Source organism: Mus caroli, chromosome 9, assembly GCF_900094665.2.
Source record: "Mus caroli chromosome 9, CAROLI_EIJ_v1.1, whole genome shotgun sequence".
Classification (NCBI taxonomy): Eukaryota; Metazoa; Chordata; class Mammalia; order Rodentia; family Muridae; genus Mus; species Mus caroli.
This window is the reverse complement of record NC_034578.1, coordinates 115,215,401-115,238,057: the sequence shown is the minus strand read 5'-3', so window position 1 is coordinate 115,238,057 and position 22,657 is coordinate 115,215,401. Positions and strand designations below refer to the sequence as shown.

Genomic DNA, 22,657 nt, shown 5'->3' with positions numbered 1-22,657 from the left:
TCCCTCCTCCCCTTCCTCTCTCCCTCCCAAGCCAACACTCCTATAGGGGTGTCCAGAATCGAACCTCCAAGCAGTGACTTGTGCACTGACACACTCATGTCCCCTCAAAAAGGTGTTTTTCTTTCAGTGAACTTTCAGCTTGCTTTTCCCTTACAGCTATGGGTTCTGAGCATTTTTCTCATACACAGACCAGCCATTTATTGTTCTTTTTGAAATAACAGGAACCAGTCCCATCCAAAAGAACCCAGCATGTTACTCCTCTGAGGTGGCATTTGAGGCACTGGGATTTTTTTTTTTATTCCCTGGACCATTAGCACAACCAGAATTCATGGCCAGTCCCTGAATGCACTTCTCACACTGAAGGAAAAGTGAATTTTTTTTTTTAAAAGAGTTTGATTTGAGAAAAAGGGCTTGATAACCTCAAAATTTCCCATTGTTCTTCTGTTTAAGACTGTATCAAATCACTCTATGACAGTATCATTTTTAAAGTATGATGTGAAAAATTAAATACATTGAACTTAATTTAAATATGTTTCTTATTTTAGGACAGTGGTTTCTATACAGGGAAACACCATCTCAAATAAACAATAAATGAGTGAAAAAAATAAGCAATTAAATATTTATTTTTATTGAATTCATTTGTCTACTTAGTCATAGATGATTTTATTAGTGCTTAGCTTTCTGAGTTCTTCTTAGCTTCTCTGACCCATTCCTCTATCAGCTGTGCACTGACAAAGGTCTGTCCTGTTCTGTCTGTCAGTCTGCTGCCTCCCTCCCTGCCTTGCTCCTGTGCATTGCTCCTGTTCCTGGACCTGTCTCGTCTCCCGAGCCTTCGGCATCTTCTCCCCCCACCCCCCCACCCCACCCCCGCCTACACCTGCACTGGGAATTGCTTTCCCCTGCTTTTTTTTTTTCTGATTTAGAGATTTGAGTCTTACAGGGAGGTCTCTAATCCGTCTTGAATAGATTTTTGTTCAGAACTTCAGATTTATGTTTGACATTCTGTGTGTGGACTTTCAGTTTCCCCAGCATTGTCTGTTGCAGAGATAAACATTCCTTATCTGATGTTTGTCTCTGACACATTGTCAAAATGAGGTGGCTGGACCTGGGTGGCATTATTTTCCGGTCCTGCATTCTCTCTTGTTGGCGACCACTTGTCCTTTGGTTGCCTCATTACTATGGCCCTGTCGTGCATTTTGAAATCAAATGTGCTGATTCTGACATCATTGCTCCTCCATGCAGGACCCATTGCTTTAGCTGTTTGGGGTTTTCAGTGCTTCTGTAGGAATCTGAGACTGTTTAGTGGCATTGTGTGTATAACTTGAAGGGATGGGGGATTTAGGCTTCATACCAGACAGTTCAGCGAGGAAGGGAACCTCTAAATGCTACAAATCGGGGCTTTTCCTTCCCTTTGCTTGAAGACTCAGTCCAAAACATTTGCTAGTGCACCTCAAGATAATCTCGTTTGTATCTTTGGTATCTTTGCCTTGGATGTAGCACGTGCTCACTAATATTTCTCCAGTGAGTTGGTGAATAGAAAGGAAAATGCCTTAACATCACTGTCAGTCTAAGCCACTCCTCGGGGACATTTCCACTATTTAGATGTAGTCACCCTCCCTGCCCTAGCATGTACCTCTGTTCCACAGTACAACTATACCTTATAACCCTTCCAATACCTTGACAGTTGTCAGTAATTACTAAATGTTACCTCCAAATCTGTGTCTCTCTCTAGGGTGGGCTTCCTGAGACCCCCAGCTGGGGAGGTGCCTTCGAAGCCAAGAGAGACTCCTGCATCTGTCTGACACGCCCCCCTCCAAGTTTTCTCACTGGCTCCTCAAAGCAGCCCCGAGGCAGGCAAAGGGCAGGGTTGAAGACTTAGGGTTCAGTGCTTTGGTAGTGGCATCTAAGGCTAGGCACTCAGGGCTTTGGAATCGTTAGAAGGTCACTTCTCAATGCCCAGCCTGCAGCCGACAGCCTCCCAGGCCTTTGTTAAGCTCTCCTTGGCCCTTGCCCGTGTCTGGTCAGGGGCTGAGGGATGTTTCTCCCCAAACATCTCATGCCCTCAGGTCTGAAGGTCATCGTGGGTGCCCTGCTGCGCTCCGTGAAGAAGCTGTTGGACGTGATGGTCCTCACTCTCTTTTGCCTCAGCATCTTTGCCCTGGTTGGTCAGCAGCTCTTCATGGGAATCCTGAGCCAGAAATGTATTAAGGACAACTGTGGCCCTAACCCTTTATCCAACAGTAAGTTCCTGCTGTTTACCCTTTGTTTTTGTGCATGCTTGATTCCCAGCTACTCCCCACTCCTATGGTCTGATTACTCGGTCCTTAGGAGCAGGGCCAGACTGTCCACCCTGACACACACACACACACACACACACACACACACACACACACACACACACAGTGTAGAGAATTACCTCATTCTTGGAGTTTCTCTGGAAAAGGAATGTCTCAAAGCCAAGTTCACAGAGCAACAGCTGCTGCCTTTCAGATCTCAGCTCACTGCCATGGTTCTCAGAGTGAGTTCAGAATGCCTGGATTTGGCCAGAGGGAACCAGAAATTTCTAAGACCCTTCCCTCCTCTCAAGTGTTTATTTATTTTGCGATGCTCTGTGCCTTGCTTCCTCTGCCCTGAGATCCAACTTACCCCCCTTTAATGAGCCCTGAACCTCATGTTGCTGTTGTCTGCTCACACCAGTCATAGCTGAGTCTTGTCCAGCTTTGCCCAGGGCTGGCGGCCTCCGGTCCATCTGGGGTGGGGACAGAAGGGTGAGGTGACAGTAGTGATGGTCCATTCTCCCATCTCTCCATCCTTCTTTCCTTCCTTCCTCTTCTCTCTCTGAGGCTCCATTCCTTGATGGATGCCCATGTTGATCACTTCAGAGAATTAAAATCCAGCAGCTTGAAGAGTAGTTTGGCATATTTGCTATTCTTTTTAATATTAGTCTTTTTCTTTTTTCTAAATCCAAATCTGTGGCTTTCTTCTCTTAGAGGATTGCTTTGTAAAGGAAAATGATAGCGAGGACTTCATAATGTGTGGCAACTGGCTCGGCAGAAGGTAAGAGGTCTAGACTGTGTCCCTCCAGGTCAACTATACCGCAAGTTTTTGGGATATGAGCACATAGTCTTCGTGTGTTGACTAGTACAGAGATTGGAGTTCCCAGTGATGAGTTTCCTGTGTCTAAGCAGGTTTATTTATTTTCCTTAGTTTTCAATTATTATTTTTTAATTTTATTCATTTCATGTGTGTGGGTGTTTTGCTCATATGTCTGAGTACCATGTGCATGCAGTACCTATAGATGCCAGAAGAGGGTGCCAGGTCCTCAGGTGGCTGTATACCAACATGTAGGTGCTGGGAATGGAAGCTTGGGTCTCTGGAAGAGCAGCCAGTGATGGTAACTCCACCTTAGGCTCCTAACTTTTGCTTTTAAAGTCAAAGTCTTATTACATATTACATTACATTATTCATTATATTCCCCTCAAACTTAGGATCCTCCTGCCTCAGCCTCCCAAATAGCTGGGACTATGGGCATGTACATCCATGCCTGGCTTACACAAGCTTAGATTTGTGTTATTTAAATGAAAATTACTTTTTAGCTGTGCTGTGATGCCACATGAGAGGCAGTGGATTTTAGCACTTGGGAGGCAGAGGTAGGTGGATCTCTGAGTTCAAGGCCAGCCTGGTCTACAGACCAAGTTCCAGGACAGCCAGGGCTATGCAGAGAAATACTGTCTTAAAAACCCAACCCCCCCACCCTCCCCCACACCAGACAACAGCAAATCATTTGCAAGTGTGGCTACTAGGGTTCTTTTCAGTTACTTGGAGTTGGCAGCTCGCTAACAATAAGTATGTAGAAAATTCAATGATATTTCAAATTTATGGAATGCATCTGTGAATCTTTCACAGGTGAGTAGTTAAATAAATAATAGGACTATAAGACCCCAAAAGGAATTCCTCCTTGTCTGAGCACAGGATATTAATCCACAAGAGAGCAGGCAATATTCTTTGAGGACGAAGCTTCAGGAGGTGGGTAAGGCACATGCCCATGGCTTTGTTAGAATAGACACGTGTGCATGAGTGAAGAAATCAATGTGTGCTTCTCTCTCCGTGTAGAGCTAGCTGTGAACTGTACCTGTTGTAGGCAGGACCCAGGGACTAAGGAGGGAGCCTTAATAACTATTATGTACATATTTTTTTAGGCTACAACATTTTTATTTTAAATCATGCAAATCACCATTGGCCCAACGTTCATTCTTTTTCTGTTCTTTTCTCTAATTTCATTTTTGTTTTTCAATTTATCTTTTTATCCTTTGTTAGTGTCAGTCAAGTATATAGTGAATTTCAGGGGTTTCCACACTGCCCTCCTTCTTCTCCTCTGAAACATGTCTTCTTTTCAATTTATCCCCTTCTTCCTTTGTGGTGTGTGTATGTATGTGTGGTATGTGTGTGTGGTGTGTGTATGTATGTGTGGTATGTGTGTGTGGTGTGTGTATGTATGTGTATGTATGTGTGTGGTGTAGTGTGTGTATATGTATGTGTGTATATGTGTATATGGTGTACATGTGGTGTGTGTGTGGTGTGTGTATGTGTGTGTTGTGTGTTTATGTGTGGTATGTGGTATGTGTGTGTGTGGTGTGTGTATGTATGTGTATGTACATGTAGTGTGTGTATGTGTGGTATGTGTGTGGTGTGTGTATGTATGTGTGGGGTGTAGTGTGTGTATATGTATGGTGTGTGTGGTGTGTGGTATGTATGTGGTGTGTGTGTGTGGTATGTGTCTATATGTGTGTGTGGTGTATGTATGGTGTGTGGTGTGTGTGTGTGGTATGTGTTTGTATGTGTGTATATGGTATGTGTGTGTGTGTGTGTGGCATGTGGTGTGGTATGTATGTGGTGTGTGTGTGTTTGTATGTGTGTGTGGTGTGTGGTATGTGTTGTGTGTTTGTATGTGTGTGTGGTATGTATGTGGTGTGTGTGTGTCCTACTGAGTTTAATCAGGGTTGCTTACAAGAACAAGGCTGGGAGTTTAGCTACTGAGTACTGGAGCTTACAGTGGCTATGACCCTTCCTTGGCGACCACTAACTGTCAATCTTTGCTCATGGAGACGGTGGGACCTCTTGGGGGACTCCTGTTTCCATGATGGGATGTTGACAGGTCTGTGCTGGCTCCTACAGCTCCTGGGATGTGGGTCTTTATATTGCTATAGTGACTTGGACCTGCATTTAATCTTTCAATGAACACCTGGCTAATATGATTTCATCACTGACCCCTTAGGAGGGTCAGTGAGTGTCCTTGAGGGAATGTCAGGGAAACTCAGCAGGCAGAGGCGGGTATGGGGAGGCGGCCATTCTCTGTTTTCTTGAGTAAGTTGGGCTGGGGGTGGGGGTAGTGAATCTAATCTTTTCTTGATTCCTTTGTCTCCAATATTTAGATCCTGCCCTGATGGTTCTACGTGCAATAAAACCACATTTAACCCAGATTATAATTATACAAACTTTGACAACTTTGGCTGGTCTTTTCTCGCCATGTTCCGGGTTATGACTCAAGACTCCTGGGAGAAGCTTTATCGACAGGTTCCTATTTATATTCTCTCTAACTCCCCCGATCCGTTCTGACTTCCCTCTGTCTAAACAACCCGTTTATCATGTATTTAAGACCTTTCCTCCCGTTCCTCCTCTGTCATCTCTTGCTTATCTGAGTTGGATGTACGATTGAATCCTGCTTCAGAGATTGTGTTAGAAACTCTAAGACAATGAAGCACCATGCTGGAAATAAGAGCACAAACTCTTTCTTCATGCATTACCCACTGCTTGCACTTCCAGCTTTAGTGCGCTCTCTCTCTCTCTCTCTCTCTCTCTCTCTCTCTCTCTCTCTCTCTCCTTTTCTATTTTGAAAACTCACAAACATCACTGAGAGAGTGATGGGCAGTCAACTCAGGGAGATTGGCCTCTCTGTGAATGTACGGCAGTTCCACTGCAAGACAGCACCTTAGGAGTTGCTGTGTCACTGGGAGGCTGGACTCGGTGGCTGTCTTGCCTTTTGGCTTCTTTGGATCACAATGGATCAAGAGGAAGTACCGTGGGCCACAAGGGGGTGGGGGGTGGGGTGTTCACTTGCGCTTGCAGGTTTTGAGATCACACGTGCATTTCTTTTGCAAGACAGTGCACTAATACTCGGTCATTCACAAAGCTCACTCTTAACGGTGCATTCGGGGCTGGAGAGATGGCTCGGCTGTTGAGAGCACTTGATCCTCTTGGGTTTCTAGCAGCCTGGCATCATACAGCTCATGACTGCCTGTCACTCCAGCCCTAAGGGACCTGACACCTTTTTTTCTGTCTACACACACACACACACACACACACACACACACACAGCAAACACTGTTGCAGTCATACATATAAATACATCTTAAAAAAAAAGAACCATGTGATTGAGTTATAAAATATTCCAACATATCTGATATTGTAAGTAAGTTTACGATTTTGTGTTCAGCTCATTCGTAGTTGCCCTGGGCTGTGGTTAGACACTTCTGCTGGAGACCCGAGCACGTGCAACCATGTCATCCTGTTGGAGTGGGGAGGGTACGGCAGATATTATATGCCGTGTTCTGCCCCTTGCAGATCCTTCGCACCTCCGGGATCTACTTTGTCTTCTTCTTCGTGGTTGTCATCTTCCTGGGCTCTTTCTACCTGCTTAACTTAACCCTGGCTGTCGTCACCATGGCTTACGAGGAACAGAACAGAAATGTCGCTGCCGAGACAGAGGCCAAGGAGAAGATGTTTCAGGAAGCCCAGCAGCTGTTGAGGGAGGAGAAGGAGGTAGGGCTTAGACAGTAGGGGCTGCCCCAGGGGCCAGTGGGAACCCAGAGACACTGTGAGGGAGGCTGAAGGTGGCCTCTTTGGTGCCGGGCCTCAGTCCTTTAGTGTCCTGTGTTTTACTGAGGATTTGAGCCCTATGCAGGCCGGCTGTGTTGCTGCTGTTCTCAAACGGGTCTGGACACAGGGTTCTGGAGAGTGTGGTCTCAGTGCTTATTGAATTCTGGGAACTGGTACCATCTAAGAACTCATACCAAATTACTGGCTATAGACTGTAACTTATTTATGTGCACACGTAGGCTCTGTGGCGAACCTTCTTATGCAAATCCGAAGACATCCTCCTCTACTCGGGAGGGCTGGGGCTCTATCACCAGAGGAGGAGGTGTTCCTCCTTCCCGGACCCCCAGCCTAGCTACTCGCCATCCCAGGAAATTTCCCTGCCATCACATTCTCTCCTCCGGTCCTGAGATTTTTCTCGGTAGTAACAGTAGTTCTACACTCTGCTGTCTTCTGCATGCCTCAGATTTGTCCCATGGAATCCCATGGCAAATCCTCAGCGCCCCCAGGTATAAATATACGCTGAGTCCCTAGCACATTCGAGGCAGTTGTGCTAAGGATCAGTCATGGGGAAGCATGAGAGAGTTAACCCTGCCTGGGACAATAGCAAGGCCTGTGTTAAAAACAAAAAACAAAAAAACCTGAGCCACACACCAGATAAATGACAGCTCAGCTACACATTCAAATGAAGCAGGGGGCCACCTAAAGGGTCCAGTGTGACAGAGACAGCAGAGTAGCTCCCTGAGGTTGAGGTCATCTGCGTTTTCACAGGGAGGTATAATCTGTTCACTAATTGCTTCTGCTCTCTCTCAAAGGCTCTGGTTGCCATGGGGATTGACAGAACTTCCCTTAATTCCCTCCAAGCTTCGTCCTTTTCCCCAAAGAAGAGGAAGTTTTTTGGCAGTAAGACAAGAAAGTCCTTCTTTATGAGAGGGTCCAAGACAGCCCGAGCCTCAGCGTCCGATTCAGAGGACGATGCCTCTAAAAACGTAAGTCTTCTCCCGGGACCTACAGTATGACGTGCCTCCAGGAGAACGGCTCTGCAACAATTCGACAAAGAGCTCCTCTCTTCTCCTCTCCTCTCTGATCCTTTCTCCATCGGTGTGCTTGTGCACACACCCTGCCCTCTCTGTGGTGATTCTGGTATATGTGTGAGCAGTCAGTCACAGTGTGCATGTGAGACTTATGTTCTCTGTCACCGTGACAAAATTCCCAGTGGAACAACTTCAGGGACCAAAGAGTTATTTTGGTCCAGGTTGAGGGACTTCCAGTGTGTACTGACAGGGAAGGTATAGCTTCATGATTGGCTCAGACTAAGTTAGCAGGAGAATGAGGCAGCATGGTGACCAGTCACATTGTGGCAAATGACCAAGAAGCAGAGAGGTGGAACAGGAGGTATGGCCTTCAAAACCCATGGTGGCCCATGTCAGCCAGCTAAGCACCATGCTCCAGAGGGGTCACAACCTCCTAAAAGTAAGACCACCATCTGGGGACAAGGGACAAGGTCTTTAACTCACAAGCCTATTGGTTATTAGATTTCTGAGGCAGCCTAGAGAGGTGGAAGGTAGAAAGAGATCAGAGTCTGACCTTCAGACAGGGCTGTGTTTATTAGCACACACAGTGAGGGGCAGCATTTCTTCTGCAGGAAACTGAAGAGTCTGTCTGGAACAAAGCTGGCTGCCACTCTTTATAGGGGCAGGAGTAAGTTGGGGGGCTTGGGAATAAGGAAATTGTGACAGCCATAGGGGTCAGTTGTGCATCTTTCCCGCACACTCTCTCCTTCCTAAAATGGTTTGCACAAGGTAAGGCAGATTATTTTGTGAGACATTTCTTTCTGTGCTCACTGACAAGCTGGGCAGTCATCTGTGATCTCACAGGAAGGAGGCACGCTCTCATCTCAAATCCTTAAAAAAAGGGCATAGAAAGAGATAAATAGAGAGGGAGTCAAAAGAAGCAGGGAACAGGATGTCAACTCTTTAACCGTTTTGAGGTGAGGTGGGTTACTGTTAAAGGGGCTTAGTTCTGGGACCTAACGAGGGTGTCCTTTGGTCACTTAGCAGGAGAGTCTTAACTTGACTCACTGTCCTTGGATCATGTGATTGCTGTCATGCATTTCTGGAGAAACTTTAAAGAAAAACATCCGTAGGGGATTGTAAACAGTTGATTTTGTTACAGAGAAAAACTGAGAGATTGCCAGGGAAGGTGGGCAGAGTGGGAGGAGTCGGGATGGGAGAGCCAGAGTGAGCCGGTGAGATGAATGGGTACAGCATTGGCTCAGGGTGATGGTGACCAGTCAGTCCCTCTACCAGGACTTCTGGACCAAAGTGAGCAACAGAAGCACCAGGGAGTGGCAGGGTATGAAGAAAGGGAGCCAGGGAAAACACTGGACTCCTCATAAGAATTGTATCTGAGCTGGGGTTTCTCCACAGCATCTGAAAGGTATTTTGCTACATGTATCAGCAACAGATGGAGCTGTGGTAGGGTGAAAGCCACTGGGAAATCTTACGTGAAACATTTTGTTTGGTGGGAGAGATCAGTGAGTAAAACATTTAAAAGGCAATGTAAAAATGTCAAGTATGGGGATGATAAGGAAAGACATGATCAACGGGAGGAGACAGAGTGGGAGGGAGCCAAGGGCCCACGCAGAGGGAGGCTTGTGGCTGACTTCCTGTCTGGTTCCTGTGCCTCACCTCAAGCATGTTTGGGTTTGTTGGTGTGGAAGCAGTTTATGGAGGAGGGAGCACACCCTCAGCGGCAGTCAGGTCTCCTCTTGGCAGCAGCCAAAGAGCCCAGGTAGTTCTGGAGTGTGTTGTGAGACACGGGTTATGTAAGGAGGGCTTCAGGCCAGTCTCAGTTCCGAGTCCTGCAAACAATGCCCACAGTGGCAAACAGAGGGAGGAGTTGATGTCCCATGTCCCATTAGAGCCTCTCGAGGGTCATTTTCGTGACCTGATTTCAGTGGGTCATGGGCACTGATCTCTGCTTCTTTCTCGCTGACAGAAATCCCAGAACTTGGGAGGCAGAGGCAGATGAATCTCCCAGTTTGAGGCCAGCGTGGTCTATAGAGCGAGTTCCAGGACAGCCAGGGCAACTCAGGGAAACCTCAAAAAACTGAAAAGAAAAAAATGTAAATACATAGGCTAATGATAGCAATCCCAACTGGGAATGGTTCTCCTCCTATCTGCACACAACGAAACGTCTTTGCCCTGGGCTGGCTGGAGGTCGATGCCCTTCTTCCTGTCCCAGAGTCATAAAAGGAGGCTTTGGAGAAAACTTCTAGACAAAATGCTTGGATCTAAAGTGGATAGGCCAAATCCCATCTCCAGAGCTCACTTTTCAGTAAGGTAATAAGTGTCCATTTTCTAATGTGATCTATGCTCAAAAGACATCTGTAAGACTGAACTCAGAGATCTACATTATCTGTAACGTGTGTGTGTGTCTGCAGACGGAGGCAGACCACCTGAAAAGCTTAACAAGGATTTTTAACTCTCACGAAGACACCAAGTTATTAATAATACAATTACCTATAGCACTGAGGCCAGAGAACAGAAAACTATTAAAATACAAGCCAAAGTGCCCAAGCTTGTCGAGGCAGAAGCAAAGATGCATCAAATTAAAATACAAGCCAAAGTGCCCAAGCTTGTCGAGGCAGAAGCAAAGATGGATCAAAAACACAGGCATGGGGCTGAAGAGATGGCTCAGTGGTTAAGAGCACTGGCTGCTCTTCCAGAGGTCCTGAGTTCAATTCCCAGCAACCACATGGTGGCTCACAACCAGCTATAATGAGATCTGGCACCTTCTTCTGGTGTTCAGGCATATATGCAGACAGAATACGGTGTCATAATAAACAAACAAACAAACAAACTTAAAAAAATGACTGTTATTTAGGGAAAAAAGACACAGGCAAAGGAATCTCAGGGACAGAAAGACTCCATATCTCAGTTACAGGAAGCGGGCTCAGAGACCCAACAGAAATGTCTGGCGTTCAGGCTGTGGCACAGTGGGAGTTAAGTGACCAGGATGAGAAGGCTTAAGATGAGCCGGGCATTATATGGGAGGAGAGGTCTTGAATTCCATTTTATTTTTTATCACATATCTAAATCAGTTTAGATATTATAAAGGAGAATTCTGAATTTGGGCCACCAGTGGTGGTCACTCAATGCTTATTGAGGCCAGACTGGGCCAAGAACAAGTGAACCTGATCTGAGATCTGCCAAATGGAACATTTTTAGATTAGCTACAGGCAGGCAAGGGTGTGTCCTTTGGCACAGACAATTTGGAAAGGACAGGGTGGCTGTTGGCTCACTCTGAAGCAAAGCCAAAGGCATCAGAGGGCAGGTAAGCTACCCTAGCAGACGTTCCTGGGGGAGAGTCGAGTGTGCTATGTGGTCAGGAAGAAAGCACACGGTGGAGCTGCTGCCACCCAAGTTAGCTGGAGGCTGAACCCCATGGAGTTAGGTTATTAGAGTCTGTCTGTCTGTCTGTCTGTCTGTCTGTCTGTCTGTATCTCTGTATCTGCCTTATTTCTCTCTCTATATATAGATTATAAATTTTAGTCCATCATTGGTTACAGATCGCTAGGGACCAATGATCATAATTTTGCTGTGTTTTTGACTTGTCATGTAACAGGACAGAGGGGCCTGGGGCTATAGAGGAAATGCTTGAGGTGAGGCCCTGGGACATAGGGATAGGGCAACTAAACCAGCAGCATCTGTTTGGTACAAAACAACCTAGAAAAGACCGGAGTTGGAGGAACAGCAGTGAGTTAGTAGCAAATCAGAAAAGATCCCCAGGAAAGTAGTGTCTAAGTCCAGTGGGATTCACCAGGCAAAAGGAAGAGCAGGTGTGGCCAGTGCAGAGAGCAACATGTGTTGTTGCACAGCCAGGGTCTGGAAGCAAAGATGGGCAGGAGAACATGGCCCATTAAAAAGCATGTGTGTGGATGTGTATGCACATGAGTGTGTGCGTGTGGATGCATGTGTGTATGTTCGTGCGTTTGTATGTATGTGTTTGTGTGTATTTGTCTGTGTGTGCATGAAGGTGCATGCATGTGTGTATGCAAATATGTGAGTGTGTTCATGTGCATGTATGTGTGTGGTTGGGGGATGCTGGCAAGAGCCTATATTTGTAAGTTGGGAGCAACCCCAGAAGGTCTTAAAGCCAAGCCGAGGAGTTCATTCAGTCTATGCAGAGGGGAGACCTGGGAAATGTGAAGCGTTTGAAGCAAGAGATGTGTGGTTTAGTTTTTGTGTGTTTGAGTCAGGATCTTATTATGTAGCTCTGGCTGTCCTAGAGTTTGCTATGTAGATCAGGCTAGCCTCAAACTCATAGAGATTTCCCTACCTCTGCCTCCAAAGTACTGGGATTAAAGGTGTGAACCACCACACCTATTTTTAAAAAAATATTTAATTTTTCTCTTTCTCTTTTTTCCTTCCTTCTTTCTTTCCTCCTCTTCCCTCCCCGACTTCCTTCCACACCTTCCCCTCCCTCCCTTTTCTCCCTTTCCCTTCCTTCTCCCCTTCCTCCCTCCCTTCCTCCTTCCCTCTCTTTTCTCTGAGGTCACATGTGTGGCCCTGGCTGTCTTGAAGCTTGCTATGTAGACTAAGCTAGTGTCAAATTTACAGAGATCCATCTGACTTTGTCTCCTGAGTCCTGGGATTAAAGGCATGAACCACCAGGCTCAACTGGTGATGTGTGTTTTTAAAATCTTGGCTGTAGGTTGATACAAAAGTAACTGTGGTTTTACCCTGTTGACCTTTACTGCTCGCGATTGGATACAACCTTAACAAGCAAGATCTGCTTTGATGCCCGACTTTAATGCTTATCTCCTGCCTTAGGTTTTCTTGCTAAATGTTTTTACTTGCTGTGTATTTTATATTTACCTATGCCAGTGATATCTCAACTTGCCTAATGCTGCGACTCTTTAATACAGTTCCTCATGCTGTGGTGACCTCCAACCATAAAATCATTTCATTACTACTTCATAACCGCAATTTTGCTACTGTTAGGAATCATAATGTAAATATCTGTGTTTTCTGGTGGTCTTGGCGACCTCTGTGAAAGAATCATTAGACCCTCAAAGGGGTAGTGGCCCATAGGTTGAGAACCTCTGCCTTATACTATGGAAACAAAGTTAGGCCAAATTTCTTATTTGATTTCAAAATGGGTCATAAAGCAGCAGAGATGACTCATAACATCAGTGACAGGCCCAGCCCCCCCCCCCCCCCCCCCCCGCGGAGTTAACCGTGGCTGATTGACAGCCACCATCACTGCCTGTCGATCATCAAAGCCCATCCCCTTCCAACTTGAGGAGAAGTGGTCAGTGGGCTCGAAATGAACACTCAAGGCTGTTTGAGATTTGGAGCACACGGGAGATGTGGAGCAGCTCGGCAGCGGGAGATGCGGGCGCTGGCTGAAAATCCGAAGAACTGTTTTGACCCCTTATGCTCCACAACAACGACGGGCCATTTCTCTATTGGATTGCGATATCCGAGGAACAGTGGGTCTCATGCGACAGCCACTGATCGCAAAGCACTTTTATAAGTCAAACCTACACCAGGAAAAGGTCCTGGGAGCTCCGTGGTGGTCTGCTGCCCGTCTGATCCTCTTTAGTTTCCTGAAGCGAAATCATTGCATCCGGGGAGCATGCTCAGTAGAGGAGGTGCATGCGGCCCAAACCATACCGCTTGCCCCTGGCATCAGTCAACAGCAAGGACCGGTTCTCCACAACTCCTGACCACATCACACAATCCACCCTTCAAAAGTTAAATGAGTAGGGCATCAAAACTTTGTCTCTTCTGCCTACATTCACCTGATCCTACCAGCCTACCATCAGGTCTTCAAGCATCTTGACATCCGTTTGCAGGGAAAAGGCTTCCACAACCGGCAGGATGCAGAGGAGGCTTTGTGAGAGTCCCTGGAACCCCGGAGCAGGGATTCGTGCACCATAGGAATAAACAAACTTAGCTCTTGTTGGCAAAAACATGTTGATTGTAATGGCTGCTATTTTGATTAATGAAGGTGTGTTCGAGCCTAGTTATAATGATTTAAAGCTCACGGTCTGAAGCTGAAAATTTCTTTTTCAATGAGCTAAACACATTGAAGAGAGGGAGTTGGAGGAGAGACTAGAGAAACCAATTAAGATGTTGCCACGGTAACCCAAATAAGAGGTAGCAGAGCTTGCATGAGGGCCCGGAACAATGTGTAACTTTTCCTGGGGAGAATAAAACATCTTTTCACCCAGGTAGGGCATCAATGACAGACCAAAGAAAGAATTCCACCCAAACCTAGCTTGGCAAGTCAGTAATTTTATTGGGGTTTCTTATAGGCACATGGGGGACTCTAAGACATCTGTGTCATTGAAAACCCCTCCCCAGTGTGGGTGATGCCTCGAAGAAGCTGTATTCCAGAAGTCAGTGTACAGCTGTAGTCAGCCAGTCTGCTCTCCCCAGCAAATGTCTACTAATTTTATAATCTCATGGAAGCAGCCCGGCGAGATGGCCCAGGGCTAAGGGAATGCACTCCCAAGCCTGACCACCTTAATTTACCTCTTGAGATCCTTGCGGTGGGATAGAAGGGGAGGACCCATCCTTTCAAGTTGCCCTCTGACCTCTACTCCTGTGCTGGACCACATACAGATGCAAAATATGAAATATTTCTAACACCACATGGCTGGGCCTTGTGGATAGTTTAGCTTTCCCAACCTCTTAAATCTTGGGGCTGTCCTTAGCTTTCTGAGTCTCAGAAGATGCCCTTCACCTCCTGGGAGGGAGTGTTTGAATTCATAGGAAACAGCCAAGAACAAGGATGAAGAGAGATAAACTTACCCACAGAAGGTGAAGCCTGGCAGTTGAGTAGGGCTTGTGGCTTATTGAATAGGTGATTTGTAGAGACAAGAAAGGACATGCATTAGGGGTGGAAAAGATATCCAGTTTCATTTTGGATGTATCAGTGTTGAGGTGCTTGTGAGGGCTGCCAGCAAAGATACTGAGTGGGACTATGTGTCTGTGGATAGACAGAAGTGAGGTATGGGGGGTGCTTGCTAGTAAAGTTATCCTTATCACTAGGGTAGAGAGTATTTTGTTTGCCCTTTGTTGAAAGTGAATAAAATATAAAGTTTCTTTCTCTAGGTCAGACTCGAGAAATGCTCATGTGTAGGAATAATGAATGATCAAACCCTACTTCTCTGGCCTATTCCACATGGGCAAAGAAACCTGAATGCCTGATCCGCCATTATGATGCTGCGGACCTCTCCGTATAAAGTGCTCCTCATCTTCATTTAAAGTCTTTATAAAATTCGGAGAGTATCAACTCCCACCTTTAGAAGGTCCACCATGCTTTTTCTCTTACAGCCACAACTCCTTGAGCAAACAAAACGACTGTCCCAGAACTTGCCTGTAGAACTCTTTGATGAGCACGTGGACCCCCTCCATAGGCAGAGAGCGCTGAGCGCCGTCAGTATCTTAACCATCACCATGCAGGGTAAGTTCCACATTGCCGGGAAAGCCGACTCCTGTGGCTTCTTTATCTCTCTCATCTCCAGTCCCCCCCAGAAGCCCTCCATAGAGGAAGTTTCCTGGGACCACCCCACTGTGCTACCCTACAAAGACAGACTCCCCATATCTCAGGAGCACGCAAGCAGAGTGGTTTGAGTGAATTGGGCTTTCCTGAGAGGTGTACTCCCCTGAAGTGGGCCCCTGGGTGTGGGTTGGTTAGAGGTAGGAAGAGATTTCCACCTGAGAACAGAGATAGCCCCTCACAGCTGGCTGGCCAGCCTCAGGAAGTCTGAATAACATAGCCAACAAGGTGACATAAAGACCTTACCAGGAGGTGGCAGTTTTTCTCAAGGTTAGAGCCAGGAATCTGTCATGGGACAAAGAAGACCATATAGACCAGCCAGGACCCTCTGCTAGGCCTGGTTGACAGCAAACAGTGAGCCCCAGGAAAGGTATAGACACTCAAGATCATGAAACACTGGAGGCAGATGGGGTCTTCTGCACATTTGAATTATTACATGGCCTCTCTTGGCCTGCAGGAGTGTCTGAAATGGTACCTAGCAAATCAGGGGTACAGGCACCCAAGGGTGTGAGCTCAAGTAACTGACAGAACACCTGGTGACAAAATAACTTGACAGGAGCAACTGAAGGAAGAAAGGGGGAAGGGTTTATCTGGACTCACAATTTGAGGGTATACGTCATCATGATGGGGAGGGCATGGAAGCAGGGATGAGAGGCAGCTGGTCACACTGTGACTACAGTCAAGAAGGAGAGAGAGAGAGAGAGAGAGAGAGAGAGAGAGAGAGAGAGAGAGAGAGAGAGAATATGAATTGATTGTGTTCCCACTTTTCTTCATTCAATTCAAGACTCCAGCCTGAGAAATGGTGCCTTCTATATTTAGAGTGGGTCTTCCCACCCCCAGTAATCTAGGAATTCCCTCGCAGACATGCCCAGACATTTGTTCTCTTTTGTCCCCTGGTATTTTTAGATCCTGCCAAATTGACAATTGACATTAACCCTCACAGTACCTTCAGCTGTCCCTGCCTGTACCTGACCTCTTCTTCTCCCAAGCCCTGGGATCCATTGGCCATGGTTACAGCCACCACCACGGGCTCTCTTAGAAAGCAGAGCTTACCCCCATCTCTTATGCTTACCTCTGTGTCTCTCATGGGTTCAGAGCCAATCAGTGTTGGCCTCTGGATCCCCATCTGATATACTTGACTTTGCCACATGCTAGCTACACGCAGAGGTCATTTCCTCTGCAGTGTGCTTGGCAGGAAAAACTTCCCGGCTATTCAAGTCAGTGCCCTGCTCGATCATCCATGTATCACACACACAAAACAAACAAACAAACAAACAAACAAACAAACAAAACCCTGGGGAGGAAGGAAGAGGTTAAGCACATAGGCAGAGAGCAGCCAGGCTGGTTCAGAGCAAACACCTGATCATTCTTCCATTCTCTTTCAGAACAAGAAAAATCCCAGGAGCCTTGTTTCCCGTGTGGGAAAAACTTGGCATCCAAGTACCTGGTGTGGGAATGTAGTCCTCGGTGGCTGTGCATAAAGAAGGTCCTGCAGACTATCATGACAGACCCCTTCACTGAGCTGGCCATCACCATCTGCATCATCATCAACACTGTCTTCTTGGCCATGGAACACCACAACATGGACAACTCCTTAAAAGACATACTGAAAATCGGAAACTGGGTAACCTTGGGCTCTTGTAAAGCATAAAAGAATTTCCAGACCTAACTGTTGAAGTGCAAGCGTTTTCGGTCACCTAACCCAAACTGAAACCTTGGTTTCCTTAAACGGAATACAGGCAAAAGATGAGTTTGGGTCTGAATTCTGCGCAGGTCACATCTATGGTTTCCCATGGGCCTTCTAAGGGTCTCGGTAGCCATCCATGTCAGAGACGCAATAGTAGAAAATCCCAAAGGTAGCGTTCTGGATATTAGAGAAGACTGAGAAGATGCTAAACAGGAGCTGCGGTGTAGCTCAGTTGGTAGCATGCAGGGAGCCTCAGGTTCAGTCCACAGCACCACCACATAAATCGCGCGCGGTGGTGCATGTGTGTGACCCCAGCACTTAGCAGGTAGAGGCAGGAGGATCAGAAGTTCAAAGTTATCCTCAGCCACAGAGCAAGTTCAGTGCTAGCCTCGACTACGCGAGACCCTGCCTCACAACATCCATCCCTTTAAGAAAAAGCTGTCTCCAGAGACCCAGGGTAATGACCTCCATGGCCCTTCATGCTGGGAACACTGAGTATCATAAAATAATGTAGATTTGGTACATAGATAAATTCTCAGGAAAGATGAGCCAGGCCTGGAAGATGTGAATGGGTGTTCCCGAAAGACAGTGAGGATGGGTGGACTCGGATGTCACTGGTTCTTATGAAACTGAGTGCATCTCTGTTAAACTGGGAAACCTAAGATAAGGAGGAAGCCAAACTTTGAACGATTGCTCACTCTCTTTCATGGTTCCCGTGGGAGGCGTTTCCCCCACCCCCCCATGGGGAATTGAGTCTCTCATATATCAGAAACAACAATTAGTCAGTGAATGCTTTACTCTAATTAGCTAATGGATTAATGGATTGAAAAGAAAATCTTTCCAGAATATCCAATCTTCTTCTACAGTTCTATTTCTATAACTGAAAACGCAATACATACGTTTTAAATATTAAAATAAGGAACCGCTCCAGTTTTAAGTATTTTCTCAGGGGGGCGCTAGTGAGACAGATCAGGAGGAGTTGGGGAGGGCAGTGGAGCAGGGCAGAGGGCAGAGGGGAGGAAGACAATCAAGAAGAGTATGTGGCATGCATGTGTCAAAATGTTATCCAACACATTGCCGTGTACGGTAACGTAAGAAGTCAACAATAAAAACACTTTAAAACAGAAATATAGCTGGAGGAAAGATCTGGGTCTTGGGGGCACAGCCCCTGCCCCAACAGTCAGCCGACCTGGCTTTTAGCGCCTCCTGGTGGCTGCAGCAATGGTAGTGAGTGTAGTGAGCCGCCTGGGCCTCTGCATAGGATGATGGCCTCAGGCATCCTGCATGGCAGCCACCGTGGGTCCCTCAGACTGTCCTTAAGCAGGAACCTCCAAAGCAAAGCTAGCTTCCGCTTGTCCTTTGTTCCACTGCAGGTTTTCACTGGAATTTTCATAGCGGAAATGTGTCTCAAGATCATTGCGCTAGACCCTTACCACTACTTCCGGCACGGCTGGAACATCTTTGACAGCATTGTGGCCCTTGTGAGTCTCGCTGACGTGCTCTTCCACAAACTGTCTAAAAACCTCTCCTTCTTGGCTTCCCTCAGAGTGGTAAGGCGCTTTCTTTTCTTTCTTTCTTTCTTTCTTTCTTTCTTTCTTTCTTTCTTTCTTTCTTTCTTTCTTTCTTTTTTTTTTTCGAGACAGGGTTTCTCTGTATAGCCCTGGCTGTCCTGGAACTCACTTTGTAGACCAGGCTGACCTCGAACTCAGAAATCTGCCTGCCTCTGCCTCCCGAGTGCTGGGATTAAAGGCGTGCGCCACCACGCCCGGCCCCTTTTTATGTTTCAAATTTACTTTTATCATGTGCACATGTGTGGGTGGGTGCATGTGTGTGCGTGTGTGTGTGTGTGTGTGTGTGTGTGTGTGTGTGTTACATGAGTGGAGGTCAAAGGACACCTTGTGTGAGTTGATGCTTTCTTTGACCCTGAGGATCCTGCTGGAGCTCAAACTCAGGTCAGGGAGTGCCATTTCATTCTTTCCTCTTCCTCTTCCTTCCCCTCCCCTCCCTTGTGTTCCCTTCCCTTCCCTTCCCTGCCCTCCCCTTCCCATCCCTTCCCCTCCTTCCCCCCTCCTATCCAGAGTTTTGCTTTGTAGCCCAGGCTGGCCTGGCACTTGTTACTTAGCCCAGGCTGGCTCTGATCCTACTTGCCTGTGTCTCTCAGTCCTGAGGTTACAGGAGTGTGCCACCACACCTGGCCCTGGCCCCACTTTCTTATTTCATCGCGTAACCTAACATCCTGAATAGAAAGAAAATATTCTTTAGTAGGTTCAAAAACTATTTTGGACCAAATCTTAATTCATCACATCTTAACTCCAGGACAAAATTTGTATTCATCCACCTCCCTAGGTAGCCCAGGTTGGCCTCAAATTCCCAATCTTCTTCCCAAGGCCTGGGATTACAGATGTGTGCCACCGAGCCCAGCTAGTTTAGGTAGATTTCATAAAAATATTTTTTAAAATTTTATGTGTGTGTCACATGTGTGTGTCTGTATGTGTATGTGCATGCATGTGTGCGTGTTTGGATATGTGATTTTGTGTGCTTGTGTGTCACATGTGTGCAGGTGCCTGGGGAAGCCAGAAGTCAGTATCGGAGCCCCTTGGTACCAGCCCCCCAGTGTGGAAATCTCTACAAGAACTTTTCTCTATAAGAGCAGCATGTGTTCATGACTACTGAGCCATCTTTCCAACCCCAGAATAAGATGTTTTCCATTTTAAAATAGAAATGTAGGGTTGCTGAGATTGCTCAGCTAGGGTAGCGTATTTGCTCCCAATTTTGATGACCCCAGTTTAATCCCTGGGACCCACACGGTGGAAGGAGAGAACCAACTCCCGCAGGTTGTGCTTTGTATACAAACCTCTTGTTTTGACCGCGGTTCCAGGCTCATTCTGCTTGTGTGATAAAACCGAAAATCTGACCCAGAGTAACCTAGATGAGTAGAAGGCCGATTTGGCTTATTTTTCTGTCGTCCGTCACCGAGGGTAGTCAGGAGAGGAGCTCACCCTGTGTGTGTCACTCACACCAAAGGAATCGGAGCAGAAGCCATGGAGAGATGGAGCCTGCTTACTGGCTCACTGTATGTCTCGCTCACAGGCCCGTTTCATCCAGTTCTCTTTACACAGCACAAGCTGCGTAGGGGTGATGCTGTCCACCAGGGACTCATCCACCAAGACAGTCCCTCACAGTCCGATCTGACCTGGACAACCCTTCAATAACAGCTGAGGCCAACTAGGATAACCACCGTGTGTGTCTCTCTCTCTCTTTCCACAAATAAATGGATAAATATGATTTTAAAAAGATTTAAATAGGAGCTGGAGTAATGGCCTAGCAGTTAGGACCAGGTTCACTTCCCAGCACCCATATGGTGGTTCACAGCTGCCCTCTAACTTCAGTACCAGGGACCTGACTCCCACTGCTGACCTCCTCCAGTACTGCGCAGATAGATGTTTTACTCTTGCAGGCAAATGACCAATATACATAAAACTTTCAAAATGAAAAAAAAAAAAGATTTAAATTAAAAAGCAGTACTTGAGACCAGAAGCTGGTGACTATGCCGCAGGTGGGTGTGGCAGGTTTTGAAAGTCCCAAGCACTGGGGTTGAGGGATGCAATTTGCCTTCTACACCAGCTCAATGCAAACGTGAGCTTAACACTTCCTTTTGGTTTGTTCCCCCGTTTTCACAGCTGAGGGTCTTCAAGTTAGCCAAATCCTGGCCCACATTAAACACTCTCATTAAGATCATCGGCCACTCCGTGGGCGCGCTCGGAAACCTGACTGTGGTCCTAACAATCGTGGTCTTCATCTTTTCCGTGGTTGGCATGCGGCTCTTTGGTGCCAAGTTTAACAAGACTTGCTCCACCTCTCCGGAGTCCCTCCGGCGCTGGCACATGGGTGATTTCTACCATTCCTTCCTGGTGGTGTTCCGCATCCTCTGTGGGGAGTGGATCGAGAACATGTGGGAATGTATGCAGGAGATGGAAGGCTCCCCGCTGTGTATCATCGTCTTCGTGCTGATCATGGTGATCGGGAAGCTTGTGGTGAGTTGCTGAGGTCTCTCTTTCAGCGAATTTTGATCTTACTCATCCCCCACCCTACCCATCAAGTCCAGTTTGGGATGCTCACATACTCTTGGATGTGTGGTCTTCCACTGAAGTGTGGCTAATTTACCAGGAGCAACTCCTTTAAAGGAAACTGACCCTCTCACAGCAGCTAACAAATTACAGATCTCTCCTTGGCTTAGGGATCTCTCCCCCTCCCCACTCCAGGTTGGAGTTTGGTCCAGCTGGGGCTCACTCGGGATGGTGTATGCCTTCATAACTGCTGTGAGTTTGTGTGTACAGGTGCCTGGCTGTATCCAGAAGGCACTGGTTCCCTGTTGTCTTCGTCCATTGCTTCTGGGTCTTAAATCTTTATTCACAATGATTTGTGAGCTACAGAGACAGAGAGCGTATGATGTGCACGTCCCATTTAGAGCTTTCCTGAGTCTCTTAACAACACTTCACTAGTGAGCATTGTTATTCAAAGTATGAGACAATTGAATCTTAAAATTCTCCTTTTTATGGGGTCGGAGAGATGGCTCATTGGTTAATAACACTGGCTGCTCCACCAGAGGGCCTGGATTCAATTCCTAGTACCTACGTGAAAGCTGACAGCTGTCTGCAACTCCTGTTCCAGGGAGCCTGATGCGCTCTTCTGGAGTTCTCAGGCACTAAGCAAGGACACTGTGAACAGACATGTGCAGGCAAAACACTCATACACACAAAAATAGAACCGAAAAGAATATTATTTTGAATTTGACCTGAGGGAGGCATAGACAAAACCTCTTTAACACACGGGACATGTGTTGTTGTGTTGTTTACTGGCTCTGCCCATTGGCCAGTCCATCCCTGATGCTTGGTGTAAGGAAACCATGTTCTCCTGATCAGTGATTGGCTAAGACAGCCATCCTCAACCTTCCTGATGCTGCGACACTTTTATACAGTTCCTCATGTTGTGGTGACCCCCAACCATAAAGTTCTTTCATTGCTACTGTAAATTTGCGACTGTTATGAGTAGTGATGTAAATATCTGATATGCAGGATATCTGATATGTGACCTGTGTGTGGGTCGAGACCCACAGGTTGAGAACCGCTGGGGAACACAGGAAGACTTTTCGTTCTTAAAAATATGCACAAACAAGTCAGTGGCCTTCCTCTATTCATAGGATAAACAGGCTGAGAAAGAAATCAGGGAAACAACACCCTTCACAATAGTCACAAATAATATAAAGTATCTTGGTGTGACTCTAACCAAACAAGTGAAAGATCTGTATGACAAGAGCTTCAAGTCTCCAAAGAAAGACATCGAAGAAGACCTCAGAAGATGGAAAGATCTCCCATGCTCATGGACTGGCTATCTTGCTGAAAGCAATCTACAGATTTAGTGCAACCCCCATCAAAATTCCAACTCAATCCTTCATAGAGTTAGAAACAGCAAGTCTCAAACTCATTTGGAATAACAAAAAACCCATGATAGCGAAAACTA

General features: G+C 46.6%; 1 protein-coding gene across 2 annotated transcripts in view; it reads left to right on the top strand.

The window, feature by feature from the left end:
• The window catches only part of Scn11a (sodium voltage-gated channel alpha subunit 11), a 66,883-nt gene that overhangs the window by 9,905 nt on the left and 34,321 nt on the right, over positions 1-22,657 (top strand). For both annotated transcript variants that reach the window (XM_021173442.1, XM_021173441.1), the window contains exons 6-14: positions 2,067-2,240; positions 2,991-3,057; positions 5,433-5,574; positions 6,622-6,819; positions 7,689-7,862; positions 15,225-15,354; positions 16,836-17,074; positions 18,511-18,687; positions 20,818-21,171. In XM_021173442.1, the coding sequence (XP_021029101.1) occupies positions 2,067-2,240; positions 2,991-3,057; positions 5,433-5,574; positions 6,622-6,819; positions 7,689-7,862; positions 15,225-15,354; positions 16,836-17,074; positions 18,511-18,687; positions 20,818-21,171 (1,655 nt within the window). The remainder of the gene's footprint in view (positions 1-2,066; positions 2,241-2,990; positions 3,058-5,432; positions 5,575-6,621; positions 6,820-7,688; positions 7,863-15,224; positions 15,355-16,835; positions 17,075-18,510; positions 18,688-20,817; positions 21,172-22,657) is intronic.